Genomic DNA, 22,330 nt, shown 5'->3' on the forward strand with positions numbered 1-22,330 from the left:
CTGACTAGATATCTTAGGAGATGGTGGACGGACCGGGTCCGTAGGGAACCCTAGCGGGATTGTGGTCTCTCATACCGGACGGGGTATGGAGACCTTATGTGTTTTAGCGCCCATACCGGACGGGGTGTGGGGACGGCCCGTTTCACCCTCATACCAGACGGGGTATTGAGGTTTATTGTTTTGGTGCCCATACCGGACGGGGTATGGAGACGGCCCTGGAATCTGATTACAAGTCTTAAGGGTTCACGGGCAGCGGGACCCCTATGGATCCCCATGGATACTAATAGGCTGGTAAATGAGGAAAAATATGTTGTGTAACGATTGAAATGCAAAAGGTGTGATAAGCATTATGTTATACAATTCATATGATTTCATGATGATGATAATGTTATTGCTTTCGTATCTTATTTTATGAACTTCATCGAGGTAAATTAATAGTAAAGGATTTTATTATTGATAAAAGAATTTGTTGTAAATTATGCTCCATTGGTCTTTTTGTGTTTTCTACCCACTTTTACCTCCGTGACGGTGAGATAGTGTGATGTCTTTACTGGGCTGGTGTAGCTCATTCCTTATTTAATTATTTCAGATCAGAAAGACATTGTTCCCGACCCCGTTCCGCAGGAAGACGGCAAAGGGGACGCTTGAAGACTCCGTAGTTATATTTATAGCTTTTATTTTCGAGTTTCTCTTTTAGTTAGTTTGTTCTTTTATACTTTGAGCACTTTTTTAGTTTTGGTGTAAGGGATGTTAATCAAAGTTTTTATTACGCTTCCGCATCTGACCTTTTTAATACACATATTTCATTTTAAAATTTCAGGGTCGTTACAGTAATATCCTTGCTAGGTTAATATACCTCACTCTTTCATTAACTATTTCAGATCAAGAAGACTAAGATTCAGATCCCGATCAGTAAGAGGGTTGTGAGTAATTCACCACCCGGACTCTCTTCAAGTGCTAGTGAAGGTTGTCCTATAATGCTTATTTATTCGCTCTTTTTTTTTATTTTTTTAATTACTATTTATCTTTTAAAATGAACATTCTCGTATCCCAATTTGACATACTAAATTATTGTGCAAGGAATGTAAACTTTAACTCTATTATTCGTTTCCGCATTTAAATTATAAATTCATTTCCTTTAAGGTTCCGAACTTTTACAATTTCTCTCTATTTGAGCAACGAATTAATATGACTAGAAGCAATGATTATTCACCTTTTGTTATTTTACCTTCTTGTTTTTTTTTAAAAAATTCAATTTCTAAATTTATATATTTTATTAATAAGTTAATAAAAATATATTAATTATAACATAATTTTTAATAAAATTACATAAAATTTATAATTTGATTCAAACTCATAATAAGAAAAAAAATCATTAATTTTTCCTTAACAATTTATTCCGCATAACTTCTTTTCATCATTTTAAATTATTCAAACTCAAAATTTGTGACACATATTATAATTTTATGTGAGATAACAAAAATTACTTGGCTCAATCAAAATATTTCTTGTCATGAAACGTTTTTAAGGACTAGTAGTCCCCATAAGTACATAAGTGTAACAAGTGACAAACATAAAATTCAAATAGTTTCTTTTTAATCTGAAAATTCAAGTAATCTTTAATACAATAGGCGAAAAGCTAACTGATCAATTGAGTAAATCCTTCACAAAAAGTATTCATAATTAAACACACAATTCTAGTGGGGATTCGATCGTTATTCTTTACTCATAAAAGGAGAAAAACAAAATGGAAAATCCCAAGAAATTAAAAAGTAAACCATCTAAGGGCAAAGTCTCGAATTAAACAGATAAAAAAATCTCACAAATTACAGACCATTCAGCACACATATCATACATGTGTCTTGTGAAGATGAGATAATTCAAATACAGCTTACAGGGATAAGCTCAAGATGGGTCTTCTTGTGAACAGTGAGACCAGGAGCTTCTTCCATGTCGATATCTTCCTTGCTCATCCCATCTGGTAATTTCCAATCAAATCGATATAAAAGATTAGCAAGTGCAAGCTGCAACAATGTGTTTCCCATGTTGATACCTGGACAACCTCTTCGTCCTCCACCAAATGGCAACAACTCAAAGTGCTGCCCTTTGAAATCAATCGAGCTTCCTGCAAATCTCTCTGGCAAAAACTCTTCTGGGTCCTTCCAAACCTTGGGATCTCTTCCAATGGCCCATGCGTTAACCTGGACTCGGGTCTTTGGGTATATGTTGTAACCATTGATTTTGAATGGGGAAATGACCTCTCTTGGAATTAGAAGTGGACCTGGTGGGTGAAGTCTCCATGTCTCTTTCACCGCCATGTTTAGATATGCAAGTTTTTCAAGGTCGTCTTCACTCACTTTTCCTTTGTTTCCGACAACTTCTCTAATCTCAGCTTGTACTTTCTTCATCACTCTTGGGTTCCTCATAAGCTCTGTTAACGCCCAGACCATTGTGATTTCTGCAGTGTCAATTCCAGCGATAAATACATCCTGACACAAGTTTAAATTGATTAAATGTTAGTTCATACTAATGTTCAGTAAATTAAGTAGATTGGATAAGAAGAAAAAAGCCATGTATACAAGTATATATATACCATGAGGATTGCTTTGATATGACTTCTGGTGAGAGTAACGGAGCCTTGTTCCTTCTGCTGCTTCTCTATCTTTAACAGCACATCAACAATATCCTCCTTCCCTTCTTCTACCTTCTTTCCCTCATGCTTATCAATTGTTTTTTGCAGAAAAATATCCATTTCCTTGGCGCTCTTCTTTAGCCTGCCATGGAGACCTGTGATCCTATCAACTATCCACCCAACACAAGGAAAGAAATCAGAAGCAGCGAAGCATCCCATAAGCGATGTAGCCTCATTGACCTTCTCCTGAAAGACGCCACTCTCGCATTTATTCTCCTCAAAGCTTCCTCCGAATGCAACCCTCCAAATCACATTCGCCGTGAGAAAAAGCAGCTTCTCGCTTAGATCTACAGGGGATTTAGAAGCAGCAGATTGAGAAACTGATTCAACGAGTGAATCAACCTCTTCCTCTCTGATGAAACGAAAAGACTGAACTCTCTTGTTGCTGAAAAGCTCGAGAACGCTGATTTTTCTCATCTCCCTCCAGTACTCACCGAAAGGAGCAAAAGCTATGTCGAGATAATTGTAAGAGTAATTACCAGTGCCTAACAATTTGGGTCGACTGCAGGTATCGGTATCGTGAACTTTGAGAATCTCTCTTGCAGTTTCGGGAGAGGAGACGACGACTAAGGGCACACTTCCAAGCTTCAATCGGATTACGGGGCCGTATTTCTTGGACATTTGGTACAGAGATTGATGAGCAAGTTTACCCAGTTGATGCATGTTACCAATGAGAGGCAGAGCAGGAGGACCCGGCGGATGTCGCTTCTTTGATTCCATCACTTTCTTCACAGCAACAAGAAAGGAGAGTAGCAGCAAGAGAGGAAGCCATGCAGGGACTGTGAACGGAACCATTGAAACGATGTCGTATGGTAACGTGTGTCTTTGTGAATAAGGAAGTTTTCTTGAATAAAATCAGGAGACTCCGATGACTGTCTTTCTCAATCAGCGCGTGTATTTATAGCCGGAGGTTCTGCATTTCTTCTTTCTTTTTGGGGTATAATGAAAATATTATTTAATATAATGGAAAGTTCAAGTGTAATTGAGTTCCTGCACCTTCCTAATTTCTTTAATTAATCATCATCAAAACGAAAACAAGATTGTCGGCTTCATAATTATTGGCTAATATTTTTATTTGTATTATCAATTTTTAAATAATATTTAATTAAAATGATAGTAGAAGATTCTTGAAATTTCTGTACGTGGCAAACGTGTGCCGGAAACAGCCTGAAGTGGTTTGCATGTGACAGATTAATAGTTAAGATTAATTTAAAGGGTAATTATAATATTTAAGATTAATTAATATTAAACATCGAGTAATAACATTATATATATCCTTGATCCTCTCTTTTGTATTTGACATTATGTAACTTAATTTTTTTAGGAAATCCAATACCACTTTTGCCCATACAATGTGCGCCAATCTTGTAAACCATTCACGTGTTCTCTGCACTTAAAATTTAATTATTCATAAATGTTTTTTTCTGTTTTATTACTATAACTTATTGTGATCAGGTGACATAAGTTCTATTAATATATTGATAAATTAACTTATTAAATTTATAATATTTAATTAAATTTAATAATCTTAAACATTGTAATAATATAAATTATTAATTTAATCTTCTACGTTACCATTTAATTTTTTACCCTATCTTTTATGTCACCATTTTTAATTTTATATTATGATTTTGTTTCTAACATTATAAATTTATTTTAACACATTTAAATTTTTTTTTACTAAAATGAGTTAGGAATACAAATTGTTTGGAGTCAAAGTTTAAAGAACAAAAAAGTATCATTGCAAGTCTCATATTTTTCTTGGTATATATTACCACAATCATTATACCTTTAATAAAATAATTACACAATTATACAAAAATAACTTAAAAAACATAGTACATTTATTTGAGGGTACAACTTTTAAAATGATTTTAAAAAAAAAAACATCTTATCGCAACTATTTTTTTCCTTTAACATTTATTATTATTACACTTGCATTATTTTTGTAACATATATTAATATTTAGCTTATTAAGCTTGATATTTAATTGTTATCTTTCAAGCTCTTTACAAAATAAAATGTAGATAAAACAAAAATAAATTATGTTGTTTATTATCAAATTTCTAGAGTTCCATGGATAATTTTATTAACTTAAGCATCAAATTATAATTAAAAAATTTGAATCTATATTTATAAATAACGAATAATTTACGATTTAAAATAATAATCTAAATTAAATTAACTAGATATATTAGAAAATTACGGACAACTACCTATAAAAACTATGTCATAGTTACCTCCTTTATAAAGTGTGATCAAATGTAATATGGATGCTTCCATTCTTGATGATGGTTTTGTTGATTTTCGGTATAATATTTAGATATTGAAATGCAAATATTATCTTTGTTAGGGATGAGATGTGTGCAAATTCATGGTATGGTAGAGATTCATGAAACTTTGGCTCTTGCATTTTGACTTAAAGATTGCGTGCAAAGTATTTGTATGTACTGTAATGGAGTCGAATGCAAAATAAATATTTTTTTTTATTTATCTCAATTAATCGTAGAACAAAATATATTATATTGATTGTAATTAAATAATTTATGTATTGATTAAAGAAGTTCATAACATACTTGATATCGATATCTATTTTTAAAAATTACCTACAATTTTATCTCTTATTAATAAATTAAATAATTATTGTTAGTTTAATTTATTTTTTAATATTTTTTTTTCTTAAATAAAAGTTTAAACTATACAAAATAAAAATATTTATTTAATAGAAAAAAATTATTTAAAAATTTTAAGAACGTGATAATATTTCATCGCCTTAAGCTCTCAATTAATTTTAATGGTAAAAAATTAAATTAGATACCTCTCAAAGAAAAACATTATTAAATACAAAATTGAAGTGGAAAGAATAAGCAATTGGTCGGTGATCACTTAATTAATTAATTTTTTATTTCTTCGATCATGTGATTAATTTAAATTAGAAAATGGAATAAAGCGGGATGACGAGTGGCCCCCACTCAATTATGGCGTACGGCTTTTTCATGGAGAGCGGGCAGCCGGGCAAGGGGGGGGCAAGCACTTCCCACGCGACTGATTCGCTGAACTAAAACTTTTTTAACACTATTTTTTGGGCGGCCAAAATCCCCATCCACACGAAATATATTAACCCAATTAGACAACAACTTGTCATTTAAAAAAAAAAAAATTAATTGCTTTCTGACAAAAAAATACCATTTAAAATTTAAAATTATACTCTGAAATAAAAAAGAGAAATTATAATTATTCAATTTGTAACTCACTTATGTTAGAGTTTCACAAGAACACGTGAATCTACATTATTGCATTTGGAGGGCATTTTTTTTTTTGGAGTTTATTGTTTTTCTTTTAAATAAGTTTTATCTAAAATGAAAAAAAAAATATATATATATACCATGTTAACAGTAATAGTCCATAAAATACAATTTATATACATCTTTAGTTAAACGGCCTTACACTTTTTTTTTATTCTTTTCGGAAATGTTAAGGAAATAAAGAAATAAAAAGAAGTACTAATATTTCATTAATTGGGAAAATAATTATATACATATTAAGTTCTAAACCGTTTAAGAGAAGAATCATCAATAAGCGCGCTTAAAGATGAGATAATACACTCAAATTGAAGAAATAAATAGAACTTTTTTAAGCATAACAGTGACTTTACTAAGTAGGAGAGATAAAAATTCTTTAGCAATTAATTGAGCATATGTATTTAGACGCACAAGAGTTTATTATATCTCCTTATTTATTATAGTTGAATTTGAAAATATTAAAATTAAAAAATAAATATCCGAAACATATGTTGTATAAATTGCACAGATTATTTATGTTTTTTTCTTAAAAAAAAAAAGCGAGACAGTTAGAAAATAATATTAATAGCTTTTGATATTTTGTTATAATATTTATATATAATGTGATCATAAAAATTACAATGAATGTAGAAAGTGTGCACAAATTTTATATTATTGTCAAACATTTTAGAACAATACTACATAGTCTTTCCTCAAACTTATTTACTGGCGATAAATGATTTATCAACATTAGTTGTCCTTAAATTTAGGCAAAAAAACTTATCGAAACTCATTAAAAATAATATGATATACTTTATTTTGTAATAGTAAGTTAAGTTCATTAACTTTCCTATATGTAAATTTATAAAAAATATAGATAAATATAAAGTTACTCAGTTTTTTTCATAAAAATTTAACTTTGATAAAATATATACTTATCAGTTATTGATTTTGTACAAGACTAACTAATTCTCATTTGAATTGAAAGATTTTTTTAGAGATATATTTTAAAATTTAGAACCTAAGTGCCGAACAAATTTAAATAACTTTTATCTAGTTTAAAAATATAACCATTAATAAAATTAAATTTATTCTTCACTAACAAGATAATTATCTTGGTACAAATTCAATACGTGCAGTTATCTTCAAATTAAATACTACGAAAGCAAAACGAATTTCAGATTATGAGAGTAATGCAAGAAGTAAAGAATTTTAAATTGAGGATTTCCATGAAGAGGATGAGATTAAAGAGACAAAAATTGAAGAATTTTAGAAACGGAAATAAATTTTAAAGAAAAATAGAAAAAAGAAGTTTTGTGAGTTTAACAGAAAAAATAATATTACAATACCATATTAGGGAAGCAAAGAAATAAAAAAAAAATGATTAATATTTTATCAATTGAAAAAATAAGCACGTAATTAGTTTTATATATATATATATTAAGGAATAGTAACCAAGTCAATTATAATTAAACTAAAGCACCAAACTAACTTAAATAGGAAAAGAGATGGTGTGAACCTAATTACTTCTTCACGTGAATTTTTTATAATATAATAATATTTTCTAATCTTGAATAAAAGGGCTTTTAGATTAAAGGAAAAAGAAAAAAAAAAAAAAAAAACGTGATATGAATTATTTTATTTTTTTCACATCGAATTCAATATGATTTCATCCCTTTCCTTTTTGCTTAGATTTGCTTAGATTTGCTTTAGAAGAATCCAGACCTCTGTGAATGGCTGATGACATACGCATTTACGTCATTCTTCATCTTTTAGAAAAAGCCAAACCGACAACTCCCTTTGACGCGCCGCACAGCTCCGACATTATGGTCGCCATTTGCTTCTTCCGCACTTTCCTAATTCATAACACTTTCCATAATTAATTTTGTTGTAAGTATTAAATTTGCAAGTAAATTTCAAAATAACTCATTTGATACCGTAGAACCCAAATGACAATTTTGTTGGCATATAAAAATGTTCAATAATTTGATTATTTATTTCTTGATTGATCTGACTAAAGAAAATTAAAAATATAAACGTGAATTCGGACTTAAAATGTAAATTATTCATTCTAATTTGAATTATTATGTATTTTATTAAATTAAAAAATTAAAACAAAAAGTTAAAATATGCTTAAAAATAGAATAAACCATCCTAGTATTTGACTTGTGAGCCTCAGGGTGGCGAATCAACTACTTTTTAGAAAATAAAAGAAATTTTATTTTTTTGAAAAAATTTATGACGTGTTTATTATTACGTCGCTTAATAATTTATGTTTTTATTTAATTTAAACAAATTAAAAGGCGTCTCCTTGTACTCGTCAATTTTTGAGGCTTTTTTTTTTTTTTTTTTTTTTTTCTCTAAATTAACCCATCCTTCATTATTGAATGCTTTTGGTGTTGCAGAGAGGCTGCCAAAAAACAAAGGGGCAAATCTATGGATAAGATTTGCTGCTTTATTTTTTAAAATAAACTATTAATATATTTTAGTTTTCTCAGTTGCAATTGTATTTATTTCTGGCTTTTAGTATCTGTAAGGTTTAAACTGTAATTTAATTCAACCTATTGGATTTTTAATAAAAATATCGAGAAGTTTAGTTGTGAGTTTTGGAACATCCAATAAAAATTTTATACACTTGCTAAAAAAAGCCTACAGATTCTCGTCTTTTGGCATTCCCACGAACTCAACTTGTCGGTCTAAAAAAAAAGTAAACCGAAACAGGAAACTATTTCAAGTGTCCAACACGAGTCTCCAGGCCAGTTTCCTATCTCGTCCGCCGTCATCGTGGCATTATAGATGAATCAATTATTATTCCACTCATAATTCAAATATCAACGGATAGTTAATAATTTTAAACTCGAAACAAATTAAATCCTAATTACTCACGCATGTACCCATCAATTTCTTATGTCCCCAAATAATTCACATACCGCATTTCTCATGCCTGTGATATTAAATTAATCACTCAATGCCCCAGCACATAAAACTTATGAATCAATTATAATTGAAAACGTCTCATTTTTTTACTAAAAAAAGAAAAAATAAATTATATGTCCGATCGAATTCTTTTTCCGTAATCAAATTTTGTTGGATAATTTGGGCGGAAATATTTTTTTTTTTCTTCCTGTTCGGGCATTGCCACATTGCCTTACCTTGGGATATTTGTTTTAATGGTTGTAATTTTTTGCTTATAGATAATTGAAAAGTCCTATTCTTGTTTAAATATTACATGAACAAATACCAATAACTATAACTTACGAGAATTAGCTTTCACTAATAACTTATTTTGTATTATTTTAATAATTGATTATACAAACCAACATACACATTTATTTAGCAGAACATATGGAAATATAATTGGTCTTAAAGAAACATTAGGATGCAATATCTATATTAGACGATAAATATAAAGACGAAATGTCTATATATATATATATATATATATATATATGGATGATGATACGAGTTTATGGACAATAGTTATAAATAATTGGAACAAGCTTGAGATGTTCCTTCTTATGGGCAGCTAGACCAGTTGTTTCCTCTGTGCTGATATCTTCCTTCTTCACCCCCTGTGGCAATTCCCAATCAAAATAGTACAAGAGATTAGCAAGTGCAAGCTCCACCATAAGTACCGCCAAGTATACACCGGGACAACCTCTTCGTCCTCCACCAAATGGCAACAACTCGAAATTCTGCCCCTTGAAATCAATGGAGCTATCTTCGAACCTTTCTGGAATGAATTCCTCAGGGTCTTTCCAGATATTAGGGTCCCGTCCAATCGCCCATATGTTGACCTGGATTTGAATTTTTGGGTATATGGTGTACCCGTTGATCTTAAATTCAGACATGGCCTCTCTTGGAAGTAGAAATGGACCTGGAGGATGTAGTCTGAGAGTTTCTTTCACCACTAATTGCAAGTATTCAAGCTGATCTAATTCCTCTTCATGGACTTTCCCTTTGTTTCCAATCTTCTCTCTAATTTCAGCTTGGACTTTCTTCATCACTTTGGGGTTTCTACTCAGTTCAGTCATGGCCCAAATCACGGTAAGTGCAGCACTGTCTGTTCCACCAAGAAATACATCCTGAGGCAGTATACAAGTATTAAAAGCATGAAGATTATAATTATGAATGTACCCATGCATATATCCTTCTAATCATGCTTACTACAATATATATATATATATATTTATTCGAAGCACCATCTCTCTGCAGCCAGATAACTATGAAACAAGATCTAATTATGGTGATAAATTCTTGGATTGACACAATATTTACCCAAGACCGAGATACTTTAGTCATCAAGTTAACCATGTTTCCAAATTGAGTAATTACGTTAAATCGATAAATTGAAGAAATAAATTTGAAGTAACATAAGCGTAAATTATTTAAAAAAGTGATGAGGACTTGCCATAAGGATTGCTTTAATATGTTGTTTGCTGAGTGGCTTATCCCCAATTTCGACTTTCTCCCCCTCCAACTTGAGGAGGACATCAATAATATCTTCTTTTCCCTCCACTTTTTTGCTTTTAAGATGATTATCTATTACTTTTTCGTAGAAAGCATCCAGATCATGGAAGGATTTTTCACGCCTAGCATGCAGACCAGAGAGCCTATCAGCAATCCAACCAATAAAAGGAAAGAAATCTGCAGCAGAGAAGCTCCCTAACATTTCCATGGCTTCATAAAACACTTCATAAAATCTATCTTTATCAATCTCACTGCCCTGGAAAGGCGTCCCAAAACCAACTCTATAAATCACATTTGCCGTGAGAGCAAGTAACTTCTGATTTAGATCAATAGGAGAACTGGTAGAAGCTGATTGAGCAATGACTTTCATCAGCGAAGCAACCTCTTCCTCTCTGATGAATCGAAAAGATTTCACTCTTGTGGTGCTAAAAATCTCAAGAACACAGATTTTCCTCAGCTCCCTCCAAGAGTCACCAAAGGGAGAAAAAGCCACATCAAGATAATCATAAGAAAGTCTTCCAGTGCCTGCCAAGCTGGGTCTACTGCAACAATCAAGATCATGAACTTTTATGACCTGTTTTGCAGTCTCCGCAGAAGAGACAACAACTGTTGAAACACCACCAAGCTGCAAGAGCATGACGGGTCCATATTTCTTGGACATCTGTGCTAGGGAGCGATGGCGCAATGAGCCCAATTGGTGCAGGTTACCAATAACAGGCAACTTAGGTGGACCAGGAGCAACTTAGGTCTCCTTGATTCTATTTTCTTTTTCATAAGAGCAAGCATAGTAAAGAGCAACGACAACAGAAGCCATCCTGAGATAAAGCTACCAATCATTGTGCAACTCTGTCTTCAAAATGCTTGCCTGTAAATACCTGTAATACTCCGCATAATACCCTGTCAATATAAGCTTGTATTTCTTAGGAACTAATTTTACACACTCTTCTCAAATGCAAAAACAACAAAAAAAGAAAAGAAATTCTTAGTTTCCTTCTATTAAGAGAGATAAGTATTATGTTAATGTTTCATTAATGTGCCTTGTTTGTAGTTAATTTATAGTTTTTTTTATTAAGCATTATAAGAACAGAAGTTAATCATATTAACTACAGTAATTAAGTGAACGATCTATTAATTTAATATTTTATTTTTTTATCTACTTATAATAACAGGTGAAAATAATTAAAAATATATTTAAATAATAAATAACAGTTATAAATAAAAAAATACATTGATGAAATGAGTAACTTTAAAAATAAAATTACTGGTTTCTCATAAATCTCTTATTGATTTCTGCATTTTTATTAGTGAATCTCTTTTATCATATAAAATATAGAAACAGCAAATTGTTTCATGGTTCTCTTCCGAAATTGAGTATCGTGCTCTTATTGTTGTTACATATGAGTTAGCGTGGTTGGGTTATTTAATTCATGATTTGTATGTTACTTATTTGTAGACTGTATTAATTTATTGTGATAATTTTTTTACAATTAAAATTATTGAGAATCCATTTTTTCATTAGCGTATAAAATATATTAAGATTGACTGTCACGTGATTCAATAAAAGATTACTGAATGACTTATTTCGTCGTCTGGTCACTTGGTTGCTCATTTTACAAAACTCTATCTTCTTCCCAATTTCATGATGCAATATTCAAGATGGATATTCAAAATTTGTATACTTCAATTTGAGGGGTCTATTAGAATATGTGGTAATCTTGTAATTTTACAAAGTATGAGATTTTTTATATAATTTTATTTAACTTTGGGGTGCTTATTTAAATAATCATAGGTTACCTTTGTATAAATAATGTAATCTCCCTCGTTTAATGACAAGTCGATATTTTCTTCCCCAAATTGCTCGCGAGCATATTCTTTTTCGTCCTAAATTTCATCCAATTGCTGTGATTTCATTGTTTGTTTACACTCAAACAGTTTATAAAATAATTATAAACTATTTTAATGGCTAAATTATTTTTAAATGATATGTAATTATGATTCTTTTTTATTTTCTTAAAATGTATTAAATTCAATAAAAATGGATAAATTAACTCCTACATCAAATTTTTTATAAATCATATTCGAACTCATCTCAATTTTTCTATGAATAAATTTAGAACCATTGTAGTTTTACCAATAACTTTTCAGTAATGAAGAAGCAACATTTTCATAACCAATGAACTGGTAACTTCTACTCCTACTAATCTGGCTACGAGTTTTGAGCAGAGATGTTCGTTTATTTTTCTCGCTGACAAAACCATTTTGGCACCAGATCTACTTAAAACTATACCCAAACAGATCATTTAGAAAGAAAAGTCGAAATAATCAATAAAACTGATGAGCGTAAACTCACAGAAATTTGAGGCTGAACTGCAAAATGCAAAGCGGAAGGAAGAAGAGTAGTATGAATTCTTTAACAACTTCGAAATAGCGAGCGAGCGAGCGAGGGAGTGAGAGAGAGAGATGGGCTTGCTTGGTTCGTCTCCTGCTCCAGTCCTCCAGTTCTCACATCTTTTATAGAGCAAACACAGACAAACATCATTATCATAAATACTGTTTCACCACGAAATTAATCTACCGAAACAGGACACTGTCTCCTAGCCAATTTCCTATCTTGTCCACATCCACGCGGTATACGTGGTGTTAGATCCGTCAATTAATACTGCAAAGTCATAGTACAATTTTCAATATATAATTAATCGTCTTAAAGTCAAGACAAAATCAAATCAAATCCTAATTACTCGTAACCATCATCAATTTCTTATGTTCTAAAATAATAATGAAACTTCAACATCGACCTTCAAAAAATTGACATATCACGTTTTTCATGCATGGAATATTAAATTAGTTATCCAACACATGAAACTTATGAATCCATTCCCAATCATCATTTTCAACTTAATTCGATTATAATTGAAAATGTCTTATTTTCTATAAAAACAAATCGCGGGTTCAAACGAATTATGTTCTCGCGACCAAATCCCTCTTGATAATTTAAGGCAGTAATATTTTTTTCTCCCATTCGGAACATTGCCACATCTTCTTTCCTTTGGAAATTCGCCTCACTAGTTGTGTTTTTTTTTTTTGCTGACAGATACTTGGAAAGTTGCGATTCCTATTCAGATATTACTCCGCAATGGTATGAAAAAATATCAATAAATACAATTTCCAGGAATCAACTTTCACTAATAACTTCTTTTTTAGAATTTTAATAATCGATCATACAAATTAACTTCATAAATTTTTTAGCAGAACAGATGGAAATTCAATTGGTTTTAAAGAAACACGAGGATGCAATATGTATTAGATGACAAATATAAAATGCGAACTGCTCCATATTTGCTTTATATATATGGATGATGACATGAACTTACGAACAACTAGTTATAAGTGATTGGGACAAGCCTGAGATGTTCCTTCTTGTGGACAGTTAGACCAGCTGCTTCCTCTGTGCTGATATCTTCCTTCTTCATCCCCTGTGGCAATTCCCAATCGAAACAGTACAAGAGATTAGCAAGTGCAAGCTCCACCATAACTGCCCCCATGTATACACCGGGACAACCTCTTCGTCCTCCACCAAATGGCAACAACTCGAAATTCTGCCCCTTGAAATCAATTGAGCTATTTTGAAACCTTTCTGGAATGAATTCCTCAGGGTCTTTCCAGATATTGGGGTCCCGTCCAATTGCCCATACATTAACTTGGATTCGAGTTTTTGGGTATATAGTGTACCCACTGATCTTAAATTCCGTCATGGCCTCTCTTGGAATTAGAAGTGGACCTGGAGCATGCAGTCTGAAAGTTTCTTTCACCACTAACTGCAAGTATTCAAGCTGATCTAATTCCTCTTCACGGACTTTTCCTCTGTTTCCAATCTTCTCTCTAATTTCAGCTTGCACTTTCTTCATCACTCTTGGATTTCTAATTAGTTCAGTCATGGCCCAAGTCATGGTAAGTGCAGCAGTGTCTATTCCAGCAAGAAAGACATCCTAAGGCAGTATACAAGTATTAGAAGCAAGCAGATTATAATTATGAAGCATATACATGTATGCGCATATCCTTCTAAATCATGTTTACTACAATGAATATGAATATATATATATATATATATATATAATCAAAGCAACATCTCTCTGCAGCCTGATAATTATGAAGCAAGATCTAATCAAGGTGATAAATTCTTGGCTTGACACAATATTTACCCAAGACCGAGATACTTTAGTCATCAAGTTAGCCATGTTTCCAAAATTGAGTAATTACGTTGGAGCAATAAAATGAAGAAATAAATTGAAAGGAACATGAGCAGAGATTATTTAAGAAAACGATGAGAACTTGCCATAAGGATTGCTTTAATATGTTGTTCGCTAAGTGGTTTATCCCCAATTTCAACTTTCTCTGTCTCCAACTTGAGGAGCACATCAATAATATCTTCTTTTCCCTCCTCGGCTTTTTTGCTTCTACGATGATGATCTATCGCTCTTTCGTAGAAAGCATCCAGATCATGGAAGGACTTTTCACGCCTAGCATGCAGACCGGAGAGCCTATCAGCAATCCAACCAACATACGGAAAGAAATCTGCAGCAGAGAAGCTCCCTAACATTGCCAAGGCTTCATAGATCACTTCATGAAATCTATCATTATCAATCTCACTGCCCTGGAAAGACATCCCAAAACCAACTCTACAAATCACATTAGCCGTGAGAGCAAGTAACTTCTGATTTAGATCAACAGGAGAACTGGTAGAAGCTGATTGAGCTATAAATTTCATCTGCGAAGCAATCTCTTCCTCTCTGATGAATCGAAAAGATTGCACCCTTTTGGTGCTAAAAATCTCAAGAACACAGATTTTTCTCACCTCCCTCCAGTACTCAGAGAAGGGAGAAAAAGCTATATCAAGATAATCATAAGAAAGTCTTCCAGTGCCTGCCAAGCTGGGTCTACTGCAACAATCAAGATCATGAACTTTTAAGACCTCTTTTGCGGTCTCTGCAGAGGAGACAACAACTGTTGGAACGCCACCAAGCTGCACAAGAATGACGGGTCCATATTTCTTGGACATCTGTGCTAGGGAACGATGGGGCAATGAACCCAGCTGGTGCAGGTTACCTATAATAGGCAACTTAGGTGGACCAGGAGGAAGATTAGTTTGTCTCCTTGATCCTATCTTCTTCTTCACAACAACAAGCACAGTAAAGAGCAACAACAACAAAAGCCATCCTGGGATGAAGCTAGCAATCATTTTGCAACTCTGTCTTAATTATCCTTGCCTCTGAGCTTCCTAAATGAATTTTAGATTGTCAAATTACCTGTAAACATTTCGTATGATCCCAGTCAATATAAGATTGTATTTTTTGGGAACTAATTTATACACTCATCTCAAATGCAAAAGCAAAAAAGAAAAAAAAAAAAAAAAAACAGAATTCTTAGTTATTTTCCATTAACTCAGGTAAGTATTCTGCTAATGATTCTTAAATGTGACTTGTCTGTAATTAATTTACGTCTCTTGCGTATCTAAACAAACAATCAGGAAAATTAGCAAGCTTCCATTGAACACAGAAGTAATCCAAATATTCTTTCTATGAAACATCACCAAAACGGGAGTTAATCAGAGTCGACGTTATCTCAGTTTTTCTATGACTAAATTAAGAACCAACGCAATTTTACCAGTAACTTTTCAATAATGAAGAAGGAACCATTTCCACAACTCATGAATTAGACACTTCTACTCCTACCAATCCAATCCAGCAAAGAGTTTTGAAGCAGAGATGTTCGCTTATTTTTCTCACAGACAACCATTTTGGCACCAGATCTACAGAAAACTACACCCAAACAGGCTCTTTAAAGAGAAAAAGAGAAGAGAAGAGAACAGAAAAAACTCATGAATACTCACAGAAATTTGAGGCTGAAATGAAAAATGCGAAGCCGAAGGAAGATGAGGAGTAAGAATCCTGTAACAACTCAGAAACAGCTAGCGAGAGTGAGAGAGAGAGAGAGGTTTGCCGTGGTTCGCTTCCTGCTCCGGTCTTCCAATTCTGACATATTTTATAGAGAGGTAGCGGCCGTTTTCAGACTCTCTTCCCAAGAAAGTTGACAAATCATATTTTACATTTTATATTTTATGGAAAATCGGTTTGTTTAATTAAAAATTAATTACTCTTTTCGAATCTTTAAGAGCTATATCGTATACTACCATAAACATATAATCACACTTCCATCAACTTGTTTTTTTTTTTTTTTTAAATAAAAAAATAAAAAAATCATCAACTGCATTTTAGTTATTTATTTAATCCCTTTCTATTACTTTTTCTAATTATTCACTTATTTAAATGTTCTTAAAAGTAAAGTTTTTATCTTATTTGATATTTGAAATATCAATTATCAATTATCAAACTAAAAATAAAAATAATCCACAGTTCTATACAATTTTTTTTCCCTTTTCTGGCTAAAATTTATAAGGTGACCTATCTAGAACTCAACTCTTTTGTCTCTATTAGAAAATGGAAAAGGATATATATGTTTTATCTTTGGAGAAAAAGCTATTATTATTATTATTATTATTCGTGAATCAAGATTAAACTATTATTATGTACATATATATATATATATATACACACACACACACACACACATTATTTCAGTTTAAATGAACATTATTCTCTCTCTTCCATTATCTCTCTTGAATGAACATTTTGGTTCTCAGCCACACATAAGATTGCTTACATCATAAGAATTTGACCACCTTCACCGGTGAAGCTTGCGATATTTTGTTGGATGGATGGATGGATGGATGGGTCAACATACATACGTATAAGACACACACACACCCCCATATATATAATTACATACACAAATATTTCGTAATTATATAAAATTTACTATTTCCAATTACAACAACATTTTATTGAAAAAAATTTGCAGTTCTGCGGTTAAAAAGTAGAATTAAATCTGAAATATGTAAGAGAATATATTTTATTACATGTTGTGATGTAGAAAGTCTTTGATAATTAAGTTACAAAATAAAATTCTTTGATCTGATTACAGTACTTATTATACAATAAACTTCAAGTATAAAAAAATATATATAAAATTGAGTAATAAAAAATTATGTATAGTCACACCGTGACGTGGGGATACGTGCGCCATAAGTTATTACTGTGCCATTGGGGTACTTTTATTTTTTATTCTTTTTCAATATGTTTGTTTGTGAATAGATCAAGCTAACAGCTAATAACTTAATGGGATCGTATCTCATTAAAATATAATTATAATTACAGTTAATTTTAATAAATCAGAATGTTAATAAACAAGTTTTAATTTGTAAGTTAAGTGAAGGCATTAATTTTTTAATTAATTAGATTGTAGTTTATTAATCCTAATGTGAACAATTTTATTTTTAATTGAACTTTAAAAAAAAAAAAATTATTGACCTAATACATTGATTCTTAAATTATACTTATAAAAATAATATTACAAATGAATGAGATATACTTGGGAGCTACCATCCGTAACAAAATTGGCAAGAACTTCAAATTAAAAAAAACGTTCTTTTATATATATATATATTGAAAAAGAGAAGGAGTGCTATGGTTTAGGGAAATCAATTATTTTTCTCGAGAAGGAATCTGATTGATTTATTATTATTATAATATTATAAGAATACAACAATTAATGCTAGCTTGATCTATAGTCACCTACAGTTCACAACTTTTTTTTAGAAGAGAAATTGGTTTGCTCCTCGTGTCAGCCGCATCCCCTTGCATTTGCTTTTGTTATTTAATTATTACAAACTTTTAGATGTATTTTTTTTTTAAAAAAAAGTAAAAGAATAAAATAACATTAATAATGATACAGCTACGTATATATATCTTATTCAGAAAATATACATATATTTGCTGTCCCACTACTGTTCCCTCGGGGGTACATTACTGTTTTCAAACAATATGATAGGACAGTTTCCTCAAATGAAAAAAGAACGATGGGATAAAAACCTGTAGATGTATTGCTTGCTTATCATATAATTTTAAATCACTATTGCTGTAGAAATTATATTAAAAAAAAAATAAAATAGAATTTTTATTTATAGAAAGAAAAAATGCTCTTTTTTATTTTTAGTCTATTTAAATAAAAATTTGTTGTTTGTTTAATTTTCTTTTACCTTTTTAAGTAATTTTTAAAATATTCAATTCTCAAAATAAGTTTGGGTTGATGAGATTGTTCTTTATCAAAAATTTCGTACTTCCTCCAATATAAGAGCCCATAAAGAACTCAGATATTTACAACTAAACCCGATCATTGCCCTACTTTTAGAGGGAAGTAAAGCTACATCCAGATGAATTATCACTACCACCTTTGCATCCCTTTTCCCACACCACTAGTTGTAAGGCTTCAATAGTGAGCCAACCACTCATTTCCTCTCCATAAAAATTTTGGCAGCTAAATGTTGCGGTCTTAGCCAGGTTTTTGGCAGTTTGATTCATAAAGGTCTTTGTAAATATAACCAAACCTCTATGTTATACCTCTCTAAAATGAAGCTCACTAAAACTAAATGCAAAAAGTTATGCTCTTAACTTCCTCTTTACCTATTTTACATGTGCTTTAGCAAAGGATATAAAATAAGACTTATGTATAGCTTAATCATGCACTTTACAATGTTAAATAATCAAAGTTTCTTTATCACAAACTATTATTAGTTTATACTACCTTATTACTCAATAAGTTATTTTACATACCGAGGAAAATAAGTCTCTTTATCCTACCCAAAAACACATTCTATGAAAGGAATTAAAAATTATTTCACATACCCATAAGCTCACATAGCTCACTTTAGGGGATTTTGATGCAATTCTTAACACTAAGAAAAGAGTAATCACAAACATATTATTATTTCTTCCTATCATTTTCAAGATCTCATAGATCAACTAAATCTTCCTGACTTAAGCTACTGAGGAAATCCATATACTTGGAGTAAGAATCCTTTTATTCCCTATTCAAGAAGTGGGCCTCTTTATGAAAACTCATATCCTATCATGCCATAAATTTATATGGTGATGTATTCTACATATGGCATACCAAATATTCCTTTTAATAATAGATTCTTTTTTCCTATTTCTCAATACATGTTTTGTGTCACTCCAATGGTAGATAACATGATTTGTCTCCTACTAAAATGTCTTCTAACAAAATTGATTTGATTTATATACAAATTAGGCCTACAACTAAAACTATTTTCTCATCTTTCTATATTAGAGTGAGCCTCTTATCTCTTGTCCATCTAGCAAAACAAAAAATGCATCCATGTTACAGTACTTCAACTTATTTTCTAATATGCATAAATTATGATTGACCTCCTACAATCTATGGGGTAATCAAAGTCTTTTTTGATAACAAATCTCATCATTCATGCAATGTATAATAATAGCAGAAATAAAGTTTTAACTACAACAATCAATCATCGAGAATAATGCACATCAATAAAGCATGTAAGACTAAATACTCAACAAGGAAAAATCACCTATATTATATGTGGTTCGAGTACCCATACAAGCCAGATTGACCTTTATGTTGTCCTCTAGGTACAATTTTTTATGGAACCAATAGTTTTGTTTACCTCTGAGACTCAGCCTTATTAGATGGAGTTAAAAATCAAGGTGTATTGTGAAAGGCTAAAAACCCTAGAATGTAATCACGCATTTATATATATGGATTGATACTTAGATACGAGATTAAGTTATATATCAGACATGATTGCTCCCTCTAAGCTATCTTGTAAGCTAGATTTCATTAACCCTGAGACATTAAAAGCATTTTTATTTTGTATGGATCAAGGAAAAATCAAATAGCTCGTAGTATAATACAAAAGGGCTTTTTTTTTTTATTCCCATATTTGACCCATATAACTTATCTCTCTCAATATATTTTACAGTATCCATTAAAATACTTGAAACATATGACATTACTTCTTTTTTAATTAGAACATATAGTTTAGAAAATAACATCTTGTCTTGCACAATAAATATTAAACAGATACTTGTTATTCACCAATTAGCAACTACCACTAGAGTAATCTCTTTTAAAATTTTGTCAAAATCAAAATTATATATTAATTTAAATACACATATATTATTGGTGTCACTAGAATATAAAAAATTGAAATACTATTAGAAGTTGATTTAGCATATCTAAACAATACTTGGTGGTGGAATTAAAGTAGAGATTAAAAGTAAAATATTTTGGCCCTGGATTTTTCTGCATAGTCAAGTCTCTTAAGCCGGAATACTAAACTAATCAATTTAAATGTGAGAAATTGCCTATAAGAATATATATTGAATTATTTGTTCCTTCTTGATTATAACTTAAACTTTATAGTTCATAGATTATAATTAATGTTTACTAAATTCTCAATCTGTATTGGTTCATACTAGAATTAGTAAATTTTTTAAATGTATTTAATATAATATTAAATATAATTCCATTACTAAATTCATAGGCAAATATTTAAGCAAAAACATGAAGAATATTATATCTAAATAATTAAAAATTGAAAATAATATATCTTTAAACTAATATATATTCTTTTTTTTCTATTTTCAGCATAACATTTTCTATCATTAGCAATTATTTTTTTTTTTTGAGAAACTAACTGTAAGGGATATAACTGTTATGCACAATATCCAATTATTCATATAATATATTGAATACATTTTTATTTAATAATTTATTTTAATATATGACAATAATATTTTTATTCTCATATTTATTATCTTGTTATTTAATTTATATGATAAAATTATTGATTAAATTTACATACTTTATATCAAGATGGAGATCTTGATAATGAGAATAAATTTTTTTATGATTTAATTTAAAATATTTTTAGTCGTTAGATAATCAAAATAAAATATTAATGATCCGGTAAGATTAATATATATTTGATGATCTCTATAAGATAAAGATTAGTTAATTTCATTAACTAAATTACATATATAGATGATGTATATGAAGATATAATTATTAAATCGATCTAACTGAGAATTCCTAATAGTTAATATTATTTTAAACTGTTAGTAAAATATTATCTTAAAATGACGAGATGTAAAATTTTTTTAAATATGAAATCATCATAATAATTAACAAATAATTTATCATACTTTGATTGTAAATACTTATGGTCATAAAACTATAGTTGAGATGATATTAGTTGTGATTAAGTATTTGTAAAATTAGTTATTGATAAAAAAATATATCAACTTTGATAATAAATTTAAATTTTATGTTTTCATTTATTATAATAATTACATTAAAACTTTGATCAGAAAAATTAAATGAACGAAGAAAAAAGTTTTTTATGTTATTTATCAGTCAATTATAATTGATATGAAATATAATTGGTTACCTACTGAGATTTGATAGTTAAACCATATTTTAGAGTTAATTCGGAGCAATAATGATAGAAAAAATACATCATTCTTTAACATTTCTTAAGAATAATTGTATATTTCATACTATTCGGTCGTTAAGAAGTGTTGCTATACGCTAATCTCAATTAGTAAATTAGTTTGATCAATTTGCTATCAGTTTAGTATTAAACCTATCGGGTCGCATACTAACGATTGTTCTTATTTTTGTTAAATAGATTAATTATTTTAATTATTTGATAATTAAATTAAAAAAATTAATTTAATCAAATAAATAAAATATTTTATTTAAATAGAATATTATTATATTATTTATTAACACAGATTATATAACTAATATGGTAAACAAATTGAATATTTCTATTTTAGAAATAAAAAATTAATATTTATATTTATTAGTTATTATATTGTTAATAAAATAATATAATATGTATGTTTATTATAATAACGAATATTATTGTAAAATTTAATTTAAA

General features: G+C 30.2%; 3 protein-coding genes and 1 long non-coding RNA gene across 5 annotated transcripts; 1 reads left to right on the forward strand and 3 right to left on the reverse strand.

Annotated features, from left to right (window-relative positions):
- Positions 1 to 1,574: 1,574 nt before the first annotated feature.
- LOC110817111 (cytochrome P450 71B34-like) lies at positions 1,575 to 3,594 on the reverse strand. The gene is made up of 2 exons (XM_022045511.2): positions 2,594 to 3,594; positions 1,575 to 2,489 (listed from the first exon to the last, which is right to left on the reverse strand). The coding sequence occupies exons 1-2, from the start codon at positions 3,485 to 3,487 to the stop codon at positions 1,881 to 1,883; spliced, it is 1,503 nt and encodes a 500-aa protein (XP_021901203.1). The 5' UTR covers positions 3,488 to 3,594; the 3' UTR covers positions 1,575 to 1,880.
- Positions 3,595 to 9,330: 5,736 nt separating this feature from the next.
- LOC110817110 (cytochrome P450 71B35-like) lies at positions 9,331 to 11,104 on the reverse strand. Its single transcript, XM_022045510.2, has 2 exons — positions 10,385 to 11,104; positions 9,331 to 10,058 (listed from the first exon to the last, which is right to left on the reverse strand). The coding sequence occupies exons 1-2, from the start codon at positions 11,102 to 11,104 to the stop codon at positions 9,441 to 9,443; spliced, it is 1,338 nt and encodes a 445-aa protein (XP_021901202.2). The 3' UTR covers positions 9,331 to 9,440.
- LOC148252768 (uncharacterized) lies at positions 9,880 to 11,551 on the forward strand. Its single transcript, XR_015813794.1, has 2 exons — positions 9,880 to 10,020; positions 10,533 to 11,551. It is a non-coding gene; the product is annotated as an uncharacterized LOC148252768 (long non-coding RNA).
- A 2,054-nt stretch (positions 11,552 to 13,605) lies between these two features.
- On the reverse strand, positions 13,606 to 16,519 carry LOC110817138 (cytochrome P450 71B35-like). Of its 2 annotated transcripts, none has more exons than XM_022045554.2 (3): positions 16,331 to 16,519; positions 14,777 to 15,718; positions 13,606 to 14,429 (listed from the first exon to the last, which is right to left on the reverse strand). In XM_022045554.2, the coding sequence occupies exons 2-3, from the start codon at positions 15,677 to 15,679 to the stop codon at positions 13,821 to 13,823; spliced, it is 1,512 nt and encodes a 503-aa protein (XP_021901246.2). In that variant the 5' UTR covers positions 15,680 to 15,718; positions 16,331 to 16,519; the 3' UTR covers positions 13,606 to 13,820. The 2 variants fall into 2 exon arrangements, with proteins under 2 accessions (XP_021901246.2, XP_021901245.2); XM_022045553.2 differs by having other exon boundaries at positions 14,777 to 15,746; positions 16,331 to 16,518.
- Positions 16,520 to 22,330: the final 5,811 nt, after the last annotated feature.

This window comes from Carica papaya, chromosome 8, assembly GCF_054855325.1.
Source record: "Carica papaya isolate Zhongbai chromosome 8, ASM5485532v1, whole genome shotgun sequence".
Classification (NCBI taxonomy): domain Eukaryota; kingdom Viridiplantae; phylum Streptophyta; class Magnoliopsida; order Brassicales; family Caricaceae; genus Carica; species Carica papaya.